The 19,948-nt window shown below is 48.4% G+C and overlaps 1 protein-coding gene across 1 annotated transcript in view; it reads right to left on the bottom strand.

The window, feature by feature from the left end:
* Positions 1-19,948, bottom strand: part of Sptb (spectrin beta, erythrocytic) — a 128,124-nt gene that overhangs the window by 62,753 nt on the left and 45,423 nt on the right. Inside the window, exon 2 of the mRNA XM_057782505.1 lies at positions 9,726-9,927. Coding sequence (XP_057638488.1) covers positions 9,726-9,873 — 148 coding nt within the window. The 5' untranslated portion in view covers positions 9,874-9,927. The remainder of the gene's footprint in view (positions 1-9,725; positions 9,928-19,948) is intronic.

Here is a 19,948-nt window from a genome sequence, read left to right as displayed (position 1 = left end):
GACAGCAAAGGAGCTTTAGGATGTGACTACAAACCTGAGAACACAAAATGTTAAGAATAAAGCACTTAGAAATGATTCGAGTTGAACACATAAAGTTGGCTAATGAGCTTGGAGTAAATTAATGTAAAGGACTAGGAAGCCATTAAAGCAGTGGTTCTCAACCTCTGGGTCGCAACCCTTCGGGTGGGTCGGACGACCCTTTAACAGGGGTTGCACATCAAATATTTATAGAACAATCCATAACAGCGCAAAAGTACAGCTATTAAGCAGCAATGAAAATAATTTTATGGTTAGGGTCACCACAACGTGAGGACCTGTATCAAGGAGTCACAGAGTTAGGAAGGATGAGAAGCACTGCACTGAAGGATAATCTGCACATTTGCTAATGAGAATTGACATAATGCATTTAGTGAGGAAGATTTAGAACTGTAGGTAACATTCTAATACATAGTCATATATCTATAGGCATGGAAATAGCTTACAAGACATTAACAATGTCTTTAGTTTTTTTATTTTTTATATTTTCTGTGCTAAAATATATTCTGGTTAATAAAGTGCTCAAAAGATACAAAAGTAATTGTCCTGGGGTTCTCTGTCACCGCAAAAGAAACCACTTTATCATAAATCAGCTTACATCAAGACATTTTTATCTTTGAAGGCTAGCTTTGGTCTGAGGGCTGAAGATGATGCCGCCTTTAGAATGCTGGGAAAAGGGGGGATTCTGCTCTAAAGTTCCTTGAGTGGGAAGGGTATGCATGTGTGCGTGTGTGCGTGCGTGCACATGCGTATGATTGGCTATACTTGGTTGCAACTTGACTACATTTGCAATTAACTAAAACCTCAATGGATGGGCACACCTGTGAGGGATTTTTTCCTTAATTAAATTATTTGAAGTGGGAAGATTCTCAAAGAACCATTTCAAACCAGTTCTTTGAGGTAGAAGATCCACCTTCAATCTGGGCCACTCCTTCTGCTGGCAGAACATATAAAGACATGGAAGAAGGAAACTTGCTCTCTGCCCGCTTTCTCTTGTCCATTCCTTCACTGGCATTAGAGCCTACTTCCTTGGGAATGTGCTGTATAATGTAGACCAGCCGAGGCGTGGAGCCTCCAGGGCTGAACAACTACTGGATTCTTGGACCTTCTGTTGGTAGACAGCTAGTACTAGTTACAGCCTGTAAGTCATTCTAATATATCTCCTTTATTACAGAGATTCGTTCAATAAGTTCTGGTCCTCTAAAGAACCCCAACTAATCCAAGGGGCAACTGTCAAATCCAAAAGAAATCCAGGACAAATGGCACTGTGGTGCTTATTAGCATACGGAAGCCCTGCTCACCTCCAGGCTTGCTTAGCCTTGCGAGTACCTGCTACAGAGTCCCTAGCTGGCTTCTGCAGCCCATGTGTTTTCCCTTCCCCCAGCATCTCATTCCTATATAACCCTGTCATTTGGGCATGAGTCTTCTTTGCTTTCTTGACTCCTTTCTTTCTTTCTTTCTTTCTTTCTTTCTTTCTTTCTTTCTTTCTTTCTTTCTTTCTTTCTTCCTTCCTTCCTTCCTTCCTTCCTTCCTTCCTTCCTTCCTTCTTCCTTCCTTCCTCCCTTCTTTCTTTCTCTCTCTCTCTCTTTTCTTTCTTTCTTTCTTTCTTTCTTTCTTTCTTTCTTTCTTTCTTTCTTTTTTTTTGACAGGGTTTCTCTGCGTAACAGCCCTAGCTGTCCTGGAGCTCACTTTGAAGACTAGCTAACCTCCAGTCCACTGAGATCCACCTGCCTCTGCCTCCCAAGTGTTGGTCATCTTTCTTGATCTTCTTTGCTCCCTCTCTCTTCTCTATTGCTCCTCCCCTTCCGCTCATGGCCTGGTTCGGTCTACTGGTCATGTTCCGTCTACTGTTTTCTCTCCCTGCTCTGGACTCTCCCAGATGCCTCTGGCTGTTCTCTCCCTCATGTCTACAATAAAAACCTTCTCCTCAACAATGCCTTAGAGCGGCCATGTCCTCATTTCATTCACAAGCAGCAAGTGTGTTCAAGTGTGTGCATGTTTGGGAGTTGGGATGTAAAGCAGGGAATTGATCCAGAGCAAAAGCTAAAGAAGAATTTGAATTTGGTACTCCGAATAAAGAGCTTGGTGGTTTCAAGGTAAAGAAGGGCAGCCCTACAAATGTGTTGGAGGACAATGATTCTAAGTGGATCCAGAGTGGCTTGAGCGGGGAAACCAATTCAGTCAGTGACAGATGTCTCTACATGTGGTGACATGAAAGGTCTGGATGTAAAATAACATGCATTCTTCTGGGAAATTCTATGGATCAGAGGTTCGTTGTTCCTGGCAGGTGACAGTATTCTGAGGCTGAAGGACAGCAGTGAGCTCAAGGTTTTGATCAGAAAGTCTCAAGAGGCTGCGGGTGATAAGAAAAACAAGAATAGGCATCTGGAGTGGGGTGTAAAGCTGAGATCATGGAGGGCAGAGACAGATCACGGAGAACTCAGGAGTATGCAAGACGGCCGGAGGACTTAGCACAGTCATGAGCGACATCGCTCCGGTCCTTTCTGCAAAGGGTGAGTAGAACAGTTCTGTTTGCCTACTTCACAGGGTACTTGAGGGGTTGTGGAGTCAACCTGGATAAGGCATGTGGACACAGACTCACAGGTGCCCTGTGCTGTTAGCATGTGGCATGCACTCACTGGGATGCAAGGCTACAGGAGTCAAGGCGGTCTAGGACACAACCCCAACGCAGGCAAGATTTTCTAAGGACCTCATGATTTGTTAAAAAGGTTAAATTCCCTTTCTCCAAAACGAGGACCCAAAGCTCCATCAATCACTCTGACCTTTGTCGATGATGCCCCTGTAAGTGACTTCTCAGGTGGGTGGAGCTGGAAGAGCCTGGAGCATCATCTGATTCAAGCTCCTAATGTTCAGGTGAGGAACCGGAGGTGGGAGGAGCAGAAAAGCGGCAGACGAAGGTCCCTCGACTACAGCATCAGGACAGAACACTCCTGCCAGCATGCATTGCTTTCTCCCCACATACGGTGGCCCCCTAGCTCAAGCAGCCATCCAAGACTTCTGCATGGCTTCCCCATACCTGCTGGCCCCATGAAGTCAAAACAACCACCTCCTATCCTGAGATCATGGAGCCCTCTCAGCTAACATGCTCTCCCTTTGACCACTCAACTTGCCATTCTTGTTGCAAATAGTCTCCTTTGCCACCTTTTTTGAGGTTTTGTTTCCTTCTAGGATTTTTCTATGGCCTCTAAGGCCCTCTAGGAGACGGTTGCTACATGCCCTTCTCCTTCCTCTACCATTAAATCATACTTGAACTGAAGCAAGCTTAATGGGTGAGCTATAAGCTATGGGTGATGTTTGTAGGAAACCTTCCCAGTATGTGGTGTGTGTGTGTGTGTGTGTATCGGGAGTGTGTGTGATTATTTGATCCTCTCTCACTTGACTGTAAGGTGAGATTTCCTGGCAGACCCAGTTTCCAGCATCTGAAAGCCAGTGTCGGGATGAGAACTCCCAGACTTCTGCCAGAAGCCTCCCTAGCACTCTCTCTTACTGACATGATAAAAAGAGAAAAATGAACAAAACGAACAGATGCTCTGAGAACAACACCGTTGGCACCTCTTCAGCCAGGCAGTATCCAAGGGAGCCCTGGGGGAACCAGGAGTGGGGCTACGGCTGCTCCTAGGAGGCTTGGTGCTGGAGCCTGCCCTTGGGAATGAGGCTGACAACCCACAGGAATGTCCCAAAGATGGAGGAGGCCATTAATGTGGCTCACTCAGACTGCACGGCACAGGGAGGGAGCAGAATTTTATTATTAACCTCAGTGCATTAATATTTGATAAAGCTTCTTCACAATGATAGATAGTAGTTACCCACATGAGAGGAGCAGCCTGCGTCTGTAAGAGGCTCAGAAAGGATGAACAGCTTTCATCAAGAGAGGAGAGGGTGCTGGGAGACAGCTCAGTCAGAGAATGGCTTGCAGTATTAATATGAAGTCCTGAGTCAGATCTCTGGAGCCTATGAAAAGAAGTAAGGCATGGTGGCACGCACTGGCCGTCAGTCTAGTTTAAATGGTGAGTCCCAGGCCAGGTGAATGTCACTTGGGCTGGAGAGATAGCTCAACGGTTAAGAGCACTGACTGCTCTCGCAGAAGACTAGAGTTCAATTCCCAGCACCCACGTGGCAACTCACAACTATAACTCCAAGATGTGACACCCTCACACAATCATACATGCAAGAAAACATTAATGCAAATAAAATAATTAATTAAACCACTCAATGCAGACTTCTGGCTTTTACACATCCCTGCATACACACAAGCATCTGTGCACACACACACACACACACACACACACACACACAGAGGAGACAATGGGAGCAAGTATCCTATCCTGGGCAGGGAGCTCTTCCTGGAACCACACAGTTCAGTCAATGTGTTGCTCTCTCTTGTGGGCTTCCTGCACAGAGGCCTGGGGTCGGGTTCAGTTTCACAACCGCCCACCTCCAAGAAGAAGCTGTCGATTCAATTATTTTTCTGCCACTGATAGTACATTAAAATGACTGCTGAGTAGACACACTCTTCTGAATAATGTTTTCCCAATATATATTTTCTAGATGTTTTGAAATCTGAGAAGACAAAAACAAAACAAAACCCAAAATCCTTAAAAGCTGCCATTAGTGTCCCAGCCTCTGTGCTCACAGGTAGCTGGAGGGATGCTGTGACCACAAAGAGTTGATGTCATGGTGGCTGCAGCTGCTTCTTCTGAATCCATCAACAAACTGTCATGAAGTAGTGGTTGCCCACCTACTGACGTAAAATCCTGCTCCCTGGGAGAAATCAGACACCCTCTAGACACAAAACTCTTTCTGGGTCAGTAGGGACAACAGGATCCTGGTACCAGTAGCGAAAGCAGCCCGAGGGAAAGATCTTCAGGCATCTCTTAAGGAGACTTTGAAGGCCATTGGCTACCAAGGTCAGGACGAAGCCATGCTGCCCTCTTTGGGGAGTCCTGAGACATCCACAGAGGAGCCAGGAGCACTGGACCCTGAGGGCTGCCACCGAGATTTAGATGGAATACCTGCTAGTTACGGAGTTTAACCTCAGGGCCGGCAGTGCCCCCGCCATCGGCATGGCCCCCGTTCTAGTCTCTAAATTGTCCTCATTCACTCTCACTGCTCGCCTTCATCCTGCTGTCAGGAAGAAGACTACAAAGGGAACCCAGAAGGAAGCCTGCCTCCCTTCTGAAGCATCCTGGAGTTTCGCCTCAAAGGCAAAGCGAAGCCAGCTACAGAATGTCATGCCCTTGTTTGAAAGGAGGGGTTCTGTCTAGTTCCTCCCTGAGGAACTGATTCACTGGGCAACACACAGGAAGATGGAGACAGAACATGTCAGCCTCTCTTCCTCACAGGTCCCTCAGGGGACTGGACTGTTCTCTGCGCTGCAACCTTCGAGCTGCATCTGCGTGCATGGAAGGACCGTACATCCCATAAATCAGGCAGCGAGCGGCATATGGGGTGTGGAACGCCAAGCTGTGTGCCTATAAGACAGAGGGAGTGGGAAGGAGGAAGGGTGTGGGAAGATGGAGCAGGGAGGGGAGGGAGGCACTGCACTGAGTTATCTTCTGGGGACATCTCTGTGTTGTTTTCTTTTTGGCCCTCCTCTTCTACCTGGGCCACATCTGTCGCCAGGCATCCTCCCTGGGGTGCACAGTCAAGTGCAGGGAAGGGTGTGTAGGCAGGCAGAGGCGGTGAGGAGAGAGTACAGGGGTCAGCATCCTAGCTGTTGGAATTCTCTGCTGTCCTCAGCACTTCGCCTCCCGTTCAGATGACCACACGTGTGGTTTCTAACCCAAACAGTGGGAGAACATTCGGATGACAGTGAGGGTTGGCTCTAGGAGACCCTGGGAGTCTGCCGTCTGAAACATGAAGGCTGGAGTCTTGGGAAGGATAGGGATTTTGGCTTTTCATCTGTTCCCTTCTTCTAACCCTTAAAGCAGACCCCAGAGGGAGAAATATAGCTACACCAGAGACAGCTGTCAAAGACTGGTCAGAGGAAGCCTCCAGGCTAACCCACCACTTAGCCTGGCAAATGCGGCGAGCCAGAGACTGACATTAAGAAGTCAAAGTATACTTACTAAGGGAAATATTCCTTCTGGACCCCAGCACTACGTGCTCACCTCCCCCTCCCTGCCCCCACCAAGGTCAAATGCATCACCTCTGCAAGTTTTCTCCCCATGTCTCCCTTCACTTTCATCAAATATTTCAAAACAAAAATCACTTAGTCTAGAGCGAGCTCAGGATTTTATACCTAAGGGCAAGATAACCTACCAGATGGCTTTATACATAAGGGCAAGATAACCAACCAGATAGCTTGTTTTAAGTTAGGCCTGGGGGAAGAGCCAACAATGATACAGAAAAAGAGAAGAGGGAACGTGTTCTCTAACCCTGACAGGCAGTGCACTTAAGAGACAGAACCATGATGAGTCTGTTAACCTGAGAGTCACTAGGAGGAGGAGGAGCAAGAGGGTCTGCCATGCTGGGGAGGGACCTGACCAAGCCTATTACAGTCTGGTCCTGGGCCCCACGGGCTGGAAGCAAAGCAAAAGTCTTGAACTAGATGACCTCATAGAGAGAGGCAGCCTCCATACCCAAGCTTGAGGCTAATTTCTGTGGTCCTGGGCTACCCGAAAAGTGGGAGAGGGCACGAGATTCTGAGTGACAGCGAGGGAGTTTCTAGGAGATCCTAGGAGCCTGTCAGTTTTTTCTTCCAACTTCAGCTTCCCCAGATAGTGTGTGTGTGTGTGTGTGTGTGTGTGTGTGTGTGTGTGTGTGTGTGTGGAGGGGAGGGGTAATCAAGGAGGAAGGAATGGGTCCTGAGAGATGATCGTGGGCACTGGAGGTTGAGAAAGGACAGAAAGTATTTATAGAGAGCTTTCTTGAGACCAATAAAATCTACCGTTCACTCGTTTTTTTATTATTGATTTTTCATTTTTCATAAACTTTAGCCTGTTTGATCTTCACAACCTTGGAAAAGTACCGCCACCACTTTGGAGACTGGGATGAAGGGCTAGCACTGTCCCATGGTAATAGCAACAGAAGGAGAATCGGGATTCCAGTCTGGATCTTGTGACATTTCCTGCACTCCAGGCCTTCAGTAGCAGAAGGAAAATGGCAACCCCATATATTTAACCTCACATGTGTGCCTGCCGCCAGCATGAAGAAGCAAGCACAGGGCCCAAGCCTTCTGGCCTTAGCATTCTTACAGGTGGTGTCCAGTAGACCATGCGATAAGAGGGCATCAAGCGTAGCTTCCACTCCCTGAGGCCCCACTAATAAAGGTGACCCCTGCCTGTCCTGATAAGATGTCTGCAAAGACTAGTGAAGATGAAAATTTCAAGAAGTAAAAACTGAAGAAATCTGCCATGCTCCTCTCTCTCCTCTGTCCGTCCAGCAGAACAGACCTTCCCAAAGCCCTCGCTTCTAGCAGAGAAACACTCCACATCAGGAGAAAGCCAGCAAATGTCTTAGGTGATCTGTAGAGACAATGCAAGGATCCCAGGTTGACATTTTACTTGGTAACCAGGTTTCTGAGTGAAGGTCCAGGCCTGGGATCCTCCACTCTGGAAGGGGCAGTGTTCCCTCCCCGTGGGGAGCATCCCTATCCTTTGGAAGGTAATGTGTTCTTGGTGGTGAACAGACTTACCCAGGCACAGTCAACACTAGGGAAGGCTGTTTCCTGATCAACTAGGGCTGACTATGAAGTTTCTCCTATGATACCTTCTCCTCTTTGCCTCTTTAACACATCTCTACCACTTGTCCACTGACTTGCCAGACCTAACTGCTTGCCAGTACTCCCCCAGGCTAACTGAAGACACCCTATACCCTTCTGATTTCCCAGATTATACCCAGCCTTCAACCCCTTGCTCAGGGCTAATGCCCCCACAAACTATTCTGATTCTCTATGTATCATCTCCTTTGCACTCTCATTGCTGTTAAATTTATGTGCCTTCCCCACAGTTCTCCAGTTCCACTCATGCTAATTAATTGTGAGCACAGTTCATTTTCCCCTAATAGATTATAAAGTCCTTGGAGACAGATGCTATATTGAATTTATCTCCGTGGTTCCCCACTCTCCTCTCATATCTAATGGGGAGGGGTAGATTTAAACTTTGTGGGCATACATTAAGTAATTATTACAGTGAAATTTACCTAGGATTTTTTTTTTGTGTGTGTGTACAAAGACGTACATGCATTATCTGTGAAACAGATCAAAAACTCTGCACAGGTCAGTCTCACCTCTCATTCCATCCTTTAGAAACATATGGAACATATGGAACATGGTTACCCTTTCCCTGGACATCACTGGGGCCATTACAATCAAATGTAGCATTCAGGGAGACAGAGGCAAAGCCCCAGAGGGACAAAGCTAGTGTTTCAAGTTGATTTGGTTATTTGAAGAAGTTATAATTGCTTAAGCAAAAGGAAAGGGGCACTGCTATTCCATAACCCCCAAGGAAAACCCAAGAAGGATTTTATAGAGTTAGGTAAGATGAGAAGATGAGGGGGAAGTGTTTCCTACAATACACAGGACACAAATGGAGACAGTCAAGTCCTATGATGACAAAGGAGATTAGATGCCACAGTCCTGGTCTGGAGTGAGAAGCCATTACCAAGGGGCCTAGGACACTGCTGCCAGGTTTCCCAGGGACCAAGGTACCTGGAATAGAGTGGAGGGAGGAAAGGAGGAAGGCACCTCAAGCAGCACTGTGAGACAGAGGATTACCCGCAGAACGCCCCATGGGAAGGGCTGAGACAGAGGATTACCCACAGAACGCCCCATGGGAAGGGCTGAGACAGAGGATTACCCACAGAATGCCCCATGGGAAGGGCTGAGACTTTCTTGCAAGGTAGAAGATGGCAGCAACCAATGATGGTGTTCAGGTCCAACCAGGTAAAGGCCAGCTCCACCCCATACACACACCCCACTCCGTCCATAGAGCTCAAAGTTTCTCAGAGTATACTTCCCCCGAGTCAAGTTCCAGGGAGACAATAGAAACAGTTGGTTAAAAGGGGGGCTGTTTAGGGGGTGTTTCCCAAAGATTCAGATCTCAGACAGTAGGGAGACAAACCATTTTTACTAGAAAGTAAGATATTCCCTCCACTACACACACACACACACACACACACACACACACGCAACGGGGGGAGCCTCATAAGCACAAATCTAATCCCAGTTCAAGGATGAGCGGCTCCATGCAGCAAATTCTCCTGCCTAAAGCAGATTGGAAAGGAGGCTCTCTGCTTTCAATATCCGCTTTTCATCTGGACCACAGAGACAAGGATGTTGATTCCTCTCTCCATGCATAGGCAGAGCACTAAGTGCACAGGACATCTCTTGAACTTGTGCCTGTGTGTCCTCTCCGGCACTTCTTCACCCAGAGTGTCCTCACACTTCTGACTTTGGTGCCAGGCTACTGGGGACAGTGACAGACAGCAGAACCCACCCACCACCAATGCCAGCACTTCCCTGCCTTTCAGAAGAAGTGGGGGATTCTGGGACAAGCTGCTGAAGCCTATACTCCCTGGGGAAGGGGTGGCTCTCTGAATTTGGCAAAGGTGTTCAGTTACTGCCATACCAGGACTCACATACAGAGGCTCCACCATAGCAAGAAGGGACCTGGACCTGATGCGGACTGTGAGTGTGACCTTCTGACCCCCATGGCCCCAAGTGGTACCTGCCAAGGCCTTGATCCGGGACCTCTCAAAGAGCCTGGCTGAGCTGTTGTCGTTATCCAACTCATCATCCGGGGCATCCCAGCGGGCGTTGATCCGGCTGTATGGCGGCTGGTTGCCTACGTTTTCAAACTCTGTGGCCGATGTCATGTCAGCAGGCTCTTCTTAGCAGCTGTGCCTGTCTCAGTCTTCATGGAAAGGTCCCTAGGGGACAGCAACACAGCGGAGGGTTAGCTTCCACGTCCCTCGCTCGTTTTCTCAGTGGTAGTGTATTAGGGGAATCCAACAGAAGAGATCTTACAGGAGCCACGCACGCACTGTGCTGCCTGTCGGGGCATGTTTCTTCCCCTGGGGTCTCAGAGTCCTGAGTTACAGGATACTGCAGCCGAAGTAACAGCAGCAGCAGCAGTGAGAGTCAGGGACAGAGACTGAGAGCTGCATGCAGCAGGGTCAGAATGGCCAGCAGGTGGAGACATAAGTCCCAGCCAGCCTGTTTCCTTCAAACCTGCGGCTGCCAGGGCTCAGAACAGCTTGCGAGACAGCTCTCCTGGGAGCCAGAGGATGGGGGGTGTAAGGTGGGCAACCTCACTTCTGGATTGAGATTGGAAGCCTGCCTGGCGATGGGGACAAGGCCAGGGAGAAAGAGAAGAGAACTTGAAGGTCAGCCATTTGCTGTGTCGTAGAGACTCTGGCCCCCACAACTGGAAAGCCAAGCCACTGCTTGGAAGTGTGTATAGCTGCTGGAATAAGGTCTGCTGAATCCCTAACCAGACCATGCAGCCCAAAGGAGCCTGTTGCCCCATTCAGGCTGGCAGCACCAGGTGCTGGATGTCACAACAGGAAGAATTGGGTTTGTTAGGGACTGAGTGCCAAGGAAAAAGGAAGCTCAACGTGATTGGTGGACAGTTCCCAAGGAAGTTTGGAGGTACTCGTGGAAGGACAGGTGGAAAGGGATGAGAGCCCAAACAAAAAGGGAAAAAGAGCAGGGGCAATATTAAAAATAAAGATAAGAAGCAACCAGCAAGAATGAGGGAGCTAGCCAGACGGTGGTGGTGCATGCCTTTAATCCCAGCACTCGGGAGGCAGAGGCAGGCGGATCTCTGGGAGTTCGAGGCCAGCCTGGTCTACAAGAGCTAGTTCCGGGACGGGCACCAAAGCTACAGAGAAACCCTGTCTCGAAAAAAAAAATGAGGGAGCTGGCGGGTAACTGGAGGATGGGAGAGGTCAGGGAGAAAAGTGAGATAGGAGGCTGGCGAGGCCATCTTGGTAAGCAATGTCCCTGGCCTTTGGAAAATGACTGTCTTCCCTCGTCTGTGCTTGGCTTCAGGCATCTCCCTGGGAACAGAGGGCAGTAAACATCTAAGTCTGTATTTCAGAATAGGGGCTCAGCACCTTGAAATTCAAGAGAGTAACAGGGGGAGGAGGGGTTTTGGAGGCAAGCGAAGCAGTCAAATGACAAATGTCAGTAAGCATCGAACTATGCACCGTATTCTCACCTATCCCCACACATGGGCTCACACCCCTGACATGTTCCCCAGAAGGCGCACGCAGGCAGGAAGCAACAACAATGCACGCTCACCACTCCGAGCACGACTCAGTGCCCTGGGCCTTACTTTTCAGACTCTTGTCTCCCAGGCTGACAAATCAATCCCACCACATCCTTTTGAGGTAAGACAGAAGCCAGAATTATCCACCCTAAGAGCACAAGGGGGGGAAAGGCACAGGATGAGGCCTCCCCAAGGTCGTCTGGAACCACTGTGGAGGTTTAGACCAAACATCAAACTGTAGCCCTGTTTGTCACCCTTGACTGGACCGGCCTTAGGGGATGCACATGGATGGAGAACACGGCCCACGGGGCCAGTGTGCTCTGGTTGCTGGGGCTAGACAAAGGTATTTGCCACCCAGGGGAAGGAGACTATGCAAAGTGGGAAAGCCAGTGTACCCCATTATGCCCAGGCCTGCGGACTTGTGTTCAAGACCACTTCTGTCCCTGCCTAGTCTCCATAATGAACCAGCTGCTTCTAGGGCTGAGATTTCTCTCTCAATTGTCTGAGAAAAGATAGCTGGGAAGGATTTCCTACTCCTCATGTCTTCCCCACCTCCTTCAGAGGCTGACGGGCTGATCATCACCTGCGGGGCCACAACTCATCCAGCAGCCCCCAAGAAGGGCTGCCAGACACGGAGGTGAGGTAAGATCTGCCCTGAGCACCAGAGGTAACCAGACCCTAGCTCGCTCTCTTCATCCTGGGCTATTTTTAAGAGTGGCGGAGAGAGGCCCAGGCTGCGGGGTTGGGGAGTGAGATTACCTTAGCTATGGCTCCGTAAATAAGTCTGTCCCAGAAAGATGAGCCCAAGCAGGCAGACTAGCAGAACCAGTGTGCAAGACAAGATTGATGGCCCTGGGTGCAGGAGAGCAGCGACACAATGCAATTCATCCTGCTTAAAAACGCCATCCTCCCTGGGACCGCAGCTCACAGAAAACAGTGACCAGACGGTGGCTTTGCCAGGAATGTGGGAAAATACATGTGTGTTTCTGAGTGCATGAGTCTACTGTGTGTGTGTGTGTGTGTTTGCTTGCTTGCTAACAGGAGGACTAGCTCCCTGGGGATACCACAGAAAGATAGCACCAAAGAATGAGGCCTCTTCCTCCTACCACTAGCCCCTGCCCGGGTGGCATTTCACCAGAGTCAAGGGGTGGTGAGGTGTGCCCACATGCTCAGGCAAGGATGGTCTGGGAGAATCGGATGTAGGAGCACACAGGAAGAAAGTAGGAAGGTTACCTGCGGTTATTCCAGAAATAAACAGCACCCCTCACCCCAGGCCACGGCAGTGAGCCTGAAACCAAAGTCGACCTGGTGCCTTCTCGGTGTCACCATGACCCTTCAAAGGCCTGACGAAAAGGAGGCACGGTGGCTAAAGAGGATAGCGAATATTGAGGTCTCACAGTGGAACACCCAATCATGAGGAATTACAGAAATGGCATTCGAGCTGCTATCTGAGGAGAGCTTAGAAATGGCATTTATGTGACCATGGCTCCAGCGATGTAGGTCATCTGTAAGAGGGTCTTCTGTAACTCACGAAGGGCAAAACTTGCACCGCATGCCCTTGTCAGCAAACAGGGTCACACAGGTAGTTCCCCTTGCATCCACACTTTCCGGTTCACCCAAAAGGCCTTTATAAATCACCAAAACCCCTTACCAAAGTACAGGTGGGTCTTCCCTGTCCCGTGTCCAGAGTCACCCTTATCTGACAACGGCATCCCCTGTCTCCAGGAGGTATTGGTAGACAGGTCCTAAGAAGCTTGCCCATTTACAGCTCAGCACTGAAAAGCCCACATGACCATAACAGAACATGGAGTGCTTGCTTGCTGAAGGAATGCATTTACTCAAAACTGTATTGCACGGCCACTCATGGCCGCCTCTCCCCCAGAACTGAACCGTCTGCTCCTAGAGCGAGTGTGAGGCCTCAGAATCCCAGCCTCTCGTGGGCTTTGCTCATCAGTGGACCCCAGGTAGTGCCAGAGGCTACCGTGCTCTCCCTGTGGGTCTGGGTGTGCTTTGTGTCAGCTCTCCACAATCCCTCAGCAGAGAGAATGCATCTCCGTCTACCCCCAGTCTCCCAACGTAGTCACCAGCCCCCCCCCTCCGCCCCCGGCTTCTTCAGGTCCCTTGAAGCCACAAAGTGCAGAGCCACTTCAGGACTGGGAAACGGGGCCACATCAGGGAATGCCGCTCTTCCTCCGTGGGGCCGAGGGGGAGACCGATGCAGTCCTTCAGACAATGACTTCCTTAAATAGGACTGAACACTTGAGGTTTGTCTTATCTAATTGTACGGTCTGCCCTTACATGTTTTCTCGTCTGTGCTGTTGCTTATGCAGCGCCAACCTGCTTTTAACCTATATGGTACTATGGCAACCCAGGTCAGGAGATTACATCCTGCAGTTCCCTTGGTTACTTTTCTTCGAGTGCATCGCCAATGAGGGAAGGTGCCCTTCTACCCACCCCACCCCCAGCTCATAACTGGATTACATATGCACAGACACCTTAAAGAAAAGTCAAGTACATAAGCACACACTTGCTGGCACAGAATGAGAACCAATGAGACGCCATGGCAGACTCCAGGCACCCCCACTGTCAACCTGACATCTCCACCTCCGTAATACAGCTCAGTCTCGATACGGCTGCGACTGTGCACACATAGCTCTCAGCACACAGAACATGGGAGCAAGTCAGCATCATGGGGACGCAGGGAGGCCTGGGTAAATGCCACCTGTGAGTGGCCTTTCATGCAGGTGAAAACCACCACCATGTCTCATTCCAGAGCACTCTCTGCCTTGCCACTCCGTGTGGTTCACATGCCAACACCGCCTGGCCACAGTGACAGGAGCGCCAAGACGGCTGTCCGCAGTTGCCAGCACCAAGACTGTCCGCAGTTGCCAGCGCCAAGACTGTCCGCAGTTGCCAGCACCAAGACTGTCCGCAGTTGCCAGCACCAAGGGTCTCCATGCATCTGGGTTGTACTGGCTGTTCTTGACTGTCACTGTTTGGTGAGGCCTTTCGAAGTCTCTGCTGGGCAGTTTCTGTCACTAGGCAGGGGTTTCAGACTCACATGTTACAACTTGCCTGCCATCATCACGGAAAAATCTATTAAGAACTGTCTCTGGTCATAGCGCAGCTGCTGGAGCAGGGGCGGGGTGGGTGGTGAGAACTCAGCCCTGCCCGTACTTATAGGGATTTGGTTAGGAACAGGTGCTGCTTAGCCCTGTATGGGGATTGGCTTTTAAGATCAGTGTCGATCAGCACTCTCATGTCCTGCTCCCCTAGGGACAGTTAGAGGGCAAAAAACGAGACTCTTATATGAAGGGTGAGCATCCCTAGTCAGTAACACTCCAAACTCTGAAGTCTTTTCAGCTTTGACATGATATTGCAAGTGGAAAATTCCATAGTTGGATCACAACCCACAGTCAGGGGTCTTATGTATGTAAGATGTACATGAAGTTTACATGGATTTCATATGTAGACTTGTGAACCCTTAGGAATTTTCTTATGTATATACAAATATTCCAAAAAAATCACCAAAAAGTTAAAAAAAAAATACTTCAGGTCCCACAACCAGCAAAGAAACTTCAAAGACTGTTGTGTCCGAGCTCGACAGCAACAGTTACAGAAAACTAATACCGTGCAACCCTACTTCTTCTGCAGGCTCATTTTCTGATCAATATTAATTTAAGATCAATATTAATTTATTCACTTGGGAAAAGTAGTAGGTGAATTGAAAATGAAAATGTATACTTTTTCTTCTTTCACTAGGACACCCCCAACCAAAAAAAAGTCATTTATCTGAAGAGAACTGGAGCTGCTGAAGCAGCGAGGTTTTGACAGAAGGAATGGTAAGAATAGACTGAAGTAATGAATTCGATTGATTATTCCTAATAAAATAATTGATCCAAGACGGATCAAATTAAAGGACTCTTACTGTCACTGAGACTGGGACTAGACCTTGTGTGCAACACGAAGGATCCTCTGGCCTGTGATTTTCTTGGCAAAACGGTGGAGCCTCAGAATCAAGTCTTTAGAACTGACTTTGCATATTCAGAATTTGCAGGAAATCAAGAGACAAGGAAGCAAAGAGACAAATCTGGAGCTCTGAGCACCCTGCAAACAACTGACTCAGTATCTTCTTCTTCACGTCACTGAAACAAGGTGGGTTTGCTTGCTTGCTTGCTTTAAAGAGGAAGGAAGTGGAACTGTTGGATCAAAAGAGACTCAGAAGATGTAACGAGCAAAAACAATGTATACACTGTTCTGGATCTTAGGGCAATCAGAGCTGTTTGAATTACAGGTTTAGTTTTGGCTAATGACGCTATGATTATGTAAGAAAACTAAACTGTGGTGGTTCAAATGAAAACGGCCCCATAGGCTCTTAGAGAGTGGCACTTATTAGGAGGCGTGTCCTTATTGATGTGGGTGTGGCCTTGTTGGAGGAAGTGTGTCACTGGAGGTGGGCTTTGAGGTTTCAAATGCTCAAGCCAGGCCCAGCCCTCCTCCCCCTCTCTCCCTCTCTTCTTGCTGCCTGCCGATCTGGACATAGAATTCTCAGCACCTCTCCAGCACCATGTCTTCCTGCATGCTGCCATGCTTCCCATCATGATGACAATGGACCAAACCTCTGAAATTGGAATAAGCCGGCTCCAATGAAATGTTTTCCTTTAAAACAGTTGCCATGGTCATGATGCCCTAGATAGGATATAAACCTCCTGTATATTTTAATGATGCTGCAGAACACAGTGGTGAGCAAGACATGAGATCTGGGATTTGCTTAACCTTGTTTCAGAAAACAAATGAGAAACCTCTAGCAACGGACTTGGGGTGAAATACAGACGGGGATCTGTGATACCATTCCCCCTCTTCTACAGGAAAATTCTTGTAAGCTAGCTATTTTTTTAAAATATTTAAATATTCAAAATGTATTAAAATTTTGCAGCTAGCTTTGGTAGCTCATGCCATCCCAGCATTCAGGAGGCTGAGGCAGGAGGATCGCCATGAGTTCAAGGCCACAATAAGTGTCAGCCCAGCCTGGGCTACACAGTGAGACTCCGTCAAAAAGCAAATAAAAAAGGTTTTAATAAAATGTATAATTAATTTTACATTAACTTTATAAAATATAGTAGTCTATCTTTCAAAAGAGATAAAGTCCTAGATCCTCAAGTAGATACTTAAGAGCAGCTAGTTCTGAACTTTCTCTCTATATATATGTTTTTTCTCTAGACATATAAATCTATAATAAAGTTTATAAATTAGACACAGCAGATCAGCACAACTCATAACAGAATGAAATAACTGTAACTATACAGTTTAATAAAATTCCCAGCACCACTACTCTTGTACATTGGTTTCACTGAGTAAAACAAGTTACTTAAATTCTAGACTATAATTCTATGAAAGACAGCCTGATACTAGAAAGGGGTCCTAAGTGAGTAAAGGGTGAGTAGCATATACAGCATAAGAATAAGAATAATAGAATGAAGCCAGGAGGTAGAGGCACACACACCTTTAATCCCAGCACTTGGGAGGCAGAGGCAGGTGGATCTCAGGGAGTTCGAGGCCAGCCTGGTCTACAGATCGAGTTCCAGGACAGCCAAGACTGTTACACAGAGAAACCCTGTCTCGAAAAACCAAAAAAGAAAAAGAATAATGGAATGATTCATGCTGGAGTAGGAGGTGCAAGCTTCCACCGTGCTACTTAGAAACAGTATGTAGTCTAAAGCTTGCAAGTTTATTTCTGAAGTGTTTCCCACTTACTACTCTCGGCTTCTGTGCCCACTGGCATTGAGGGAGAACTGCCTAGCGGTCACAAGCCTGAGGCAACATGAGCACAGCCTTAGTCCAGCACAGTCTGGCAGCTTCTGCCTCCTCTTCTGAGCTCATCTTCCACCTGCATGACATGTATTCTCCAAGCCTTCCTTCATCTCCTCAAACGTGTCTTATCTGGACCACCCCTGGGCCCTGTGTATTCTAGCCTGTACCAGACACTTTCGGAGCGAGCACGCATGTCTGTCTCTTTCCCATTTCCCAAGACTCTTCGTGGGCATCGCTTCCTGTGGCGGTCCTCCCTGAGCATTCCTCCCAAGGTGAGTCCTCCCTGAGCATTCCTTCAAAGGTAAAGTCCTCCCTGAGCATTCCTCCTAAGGTGAGTCCTCCCTGAGCATCCCCCCTAAGGTGAGTCCTCCCTGAGCATTCCCCCTAAGGTGAGTCCTCCCTGAGCATCCCCCTAAGGTGAGTCCTCCCTGAGCATTCCCCCTAAGGTGAGTCCTCCCTGAGCATTCCCCCTAAGGTGAGTCCTCCCTGGGGCCGGGGTCTCCCTGTGCTGACTCTGCCCAATGTGTCCTGAGCCTCCACATTACACGTGTCCCATCCTGTACACTGAAATTCAATGGTTGTCGTCATTGTTGTTTGTTTGTTTTACAATGAATACGTCTTTTCATTTAGAAACACAACACAGAGCAGTTTCTCAGAATTTAATTGGGGCTACCTTTTCCCTCCCACCCACCTTTCTGGGTCCTCCACTGCCTCTAGGCCCAAGTGGAAGGGGCAGTGAAACAGGGTAAGGAAACCGGTGGGAGCCAAGACACTGACTTTACTTCCCAGCCTTACTCCGTCCCCCCAGACTCAACTGCCATGGCTAGTGAGTCTGGATCCACACGGTCCTCCCTACAGCCCTCCCCTCAACCCAGGGAGGAGTGGTGAGTACTTAGCTTTTGGTCAACTTGACACACAAAAAAGAGTCAACAGGGAAGAGAGAACCTCAGTTAAGGAACCGCCTCCATCAGATTGCCCTGAGGGCGTGTCTGGGGGGCATGCTCTTGATTAATAATTGATATGGTAGGACCAGCCCACTATGGGCAAAGCCATCCCTGAGCAAGTGGTCCTGGACTGTGTAGGAAAGCAAACTGAGCAAGCCACAGATAGCAAGCCAGTAAGCATCCTTCCTCCATAGCCTCTGCTTCAGTTTCTGCCTCCAGATTCTTGTTTGAGTTTCTGCCCTGACTTCTCTCAGTGATGGACTGTGACCTATAAATTGTAAGATGAAATAAACTCTTTCCTCCCTGATAGTTTTGGTCATGGTGTTAATCACAGCAACAGTAGGTAACTCTTCCCACCTTCATTTTAGCATGCTCAAGTCTTTGCCGTCTTTAGCAAAATTCTTTGCCACCCTCCTCCTCCCTTTCATAACCAAACTTCTTGACAAAGTTGCCAAGGACATAAACAGGTAACTGACATAAATGGAAACCCAGGAGGTTAAAACATGGCCAAGAGACAGCCAGACCTCTCAAAACGGAGGAATGTCTATGAAAACAAGGAGTTGAAGGCAAACTTAGCAAGCTAGAGAATGCCAGGTGCGGATGATAATGTAGAAACATGCCACTAGCGGCAGTATGAACCAGCCTGGCACAATGCCAGACATACCGAATAGCCTAGATGGCATTTGCTGAACAAATGCACAAGGCTGAGAAATGGTCTTAAGAGAACGGGAGACGTCGATAGGAGACACACTATTCGAGGGTCAAGGAGCCTGGGGGCTGGAAACATGGCACATGCAATCATACTGAAGAGTCATTAATATCCACTTAATTCATTAATATCACTGTTGCTCCTGCCGCCTCAGCCACACACTCTCAGCACCTCTTCTGTTGCTGGACAGTGTGGTTGAAGGGACGGACAGTGACATTGGAGTCTGAGCTCCTACAAATCTCTGTACATCTTAAAGCCTCTGCCCCAACCCCCACTCTGTGTCCTCATTCATGGGAAAGAAGAGCAGCCACCTCTCCAGATGCTTCCAGATAGGAATGCCCTCCCCATCCCATGCAGAAGTCTTTCATGTCTCCATCATCATGCCACAGAAATGCCAGTCATGGAATGATTTCAACCCTAGCATTTCCACCTCGCAAACAAAAGCAGCTATCTTAAAGGACTGACTTTTAAATAATGCATAAGTTATGGGTGCCAATTTACTCATTCATGTTGGAGCTCTTACAGTAATTCAATTAAAGCTCATCTTCTAACAGTATCTCGGGCCCACGGGGCCTCCTGAGGGAACAGGTGCTGGCCAAGGGGTTTTCCCATCCCTGGCCAGGGCACTGAGCCTGACTTCATGGGGCCATCCTCTGGGGACATTTAGGAAGTTATCTACAAGAGGCAGCTCCAGTCTCAAGCAGAGGTAACTGCAACTTCTCGAGGCCTGGCATCAGCTCCTACTACACCCAGTATCCCAGTTCTTCACAGGAGGGCTCTTCAGCCCCTGGCTGAGCTCTGTTGGAGGGAAGCACCAGCCACCAGCTTCTAAAAGGTACAGTGCAGGCCACTCTCCTCAGGGACAATTTTGAGCTTTGGATGATTGTGAGGCAGAGCCTGGGACTAGGAAAATCCTAGCTACTACCTTGTCTGTTGCTATGATTTAAAAAAAAAAAAATACCCCTGGCAAGAGCAAGTTGGTGAAGGACGGGTTTACTCTGGCTCATAGTTTGGGGGTAGTACGTCATGGTGGCAAGAGTTTGAGGCAGCAGTCATACTGCATCCGTAGTCAAGCAGCACGCGGGGGGGGGGCAGGTACTGATACTCAGTTAACACCCCCCCCCTTTTTAAGATTTATTTATTTATTATGTATACAGTGTTCTGTCTACATGTATGCCTGCAGGCCAGAAGAGGGCACCAGATCTCATCACAGA

This window comes from Chionomys nivalis, chromosome 10 (genome assembly GCF_950005125.1).
Source record: "Chionomys nivalis chromosome 10, mChiNiv1.1, whole genome shotgun sequence".
Classification (NCBI taxonomy): Eukaryota; Metazoa; Chordata; class Mammalia; order Rodentia; family Cricetidae; genus Chionomys; species Chionomys nivalis.
Note: the sequence above shows the minus strand (reverse complement) of the source record. Positions and strands in the feature narration are given on the sequence as shown.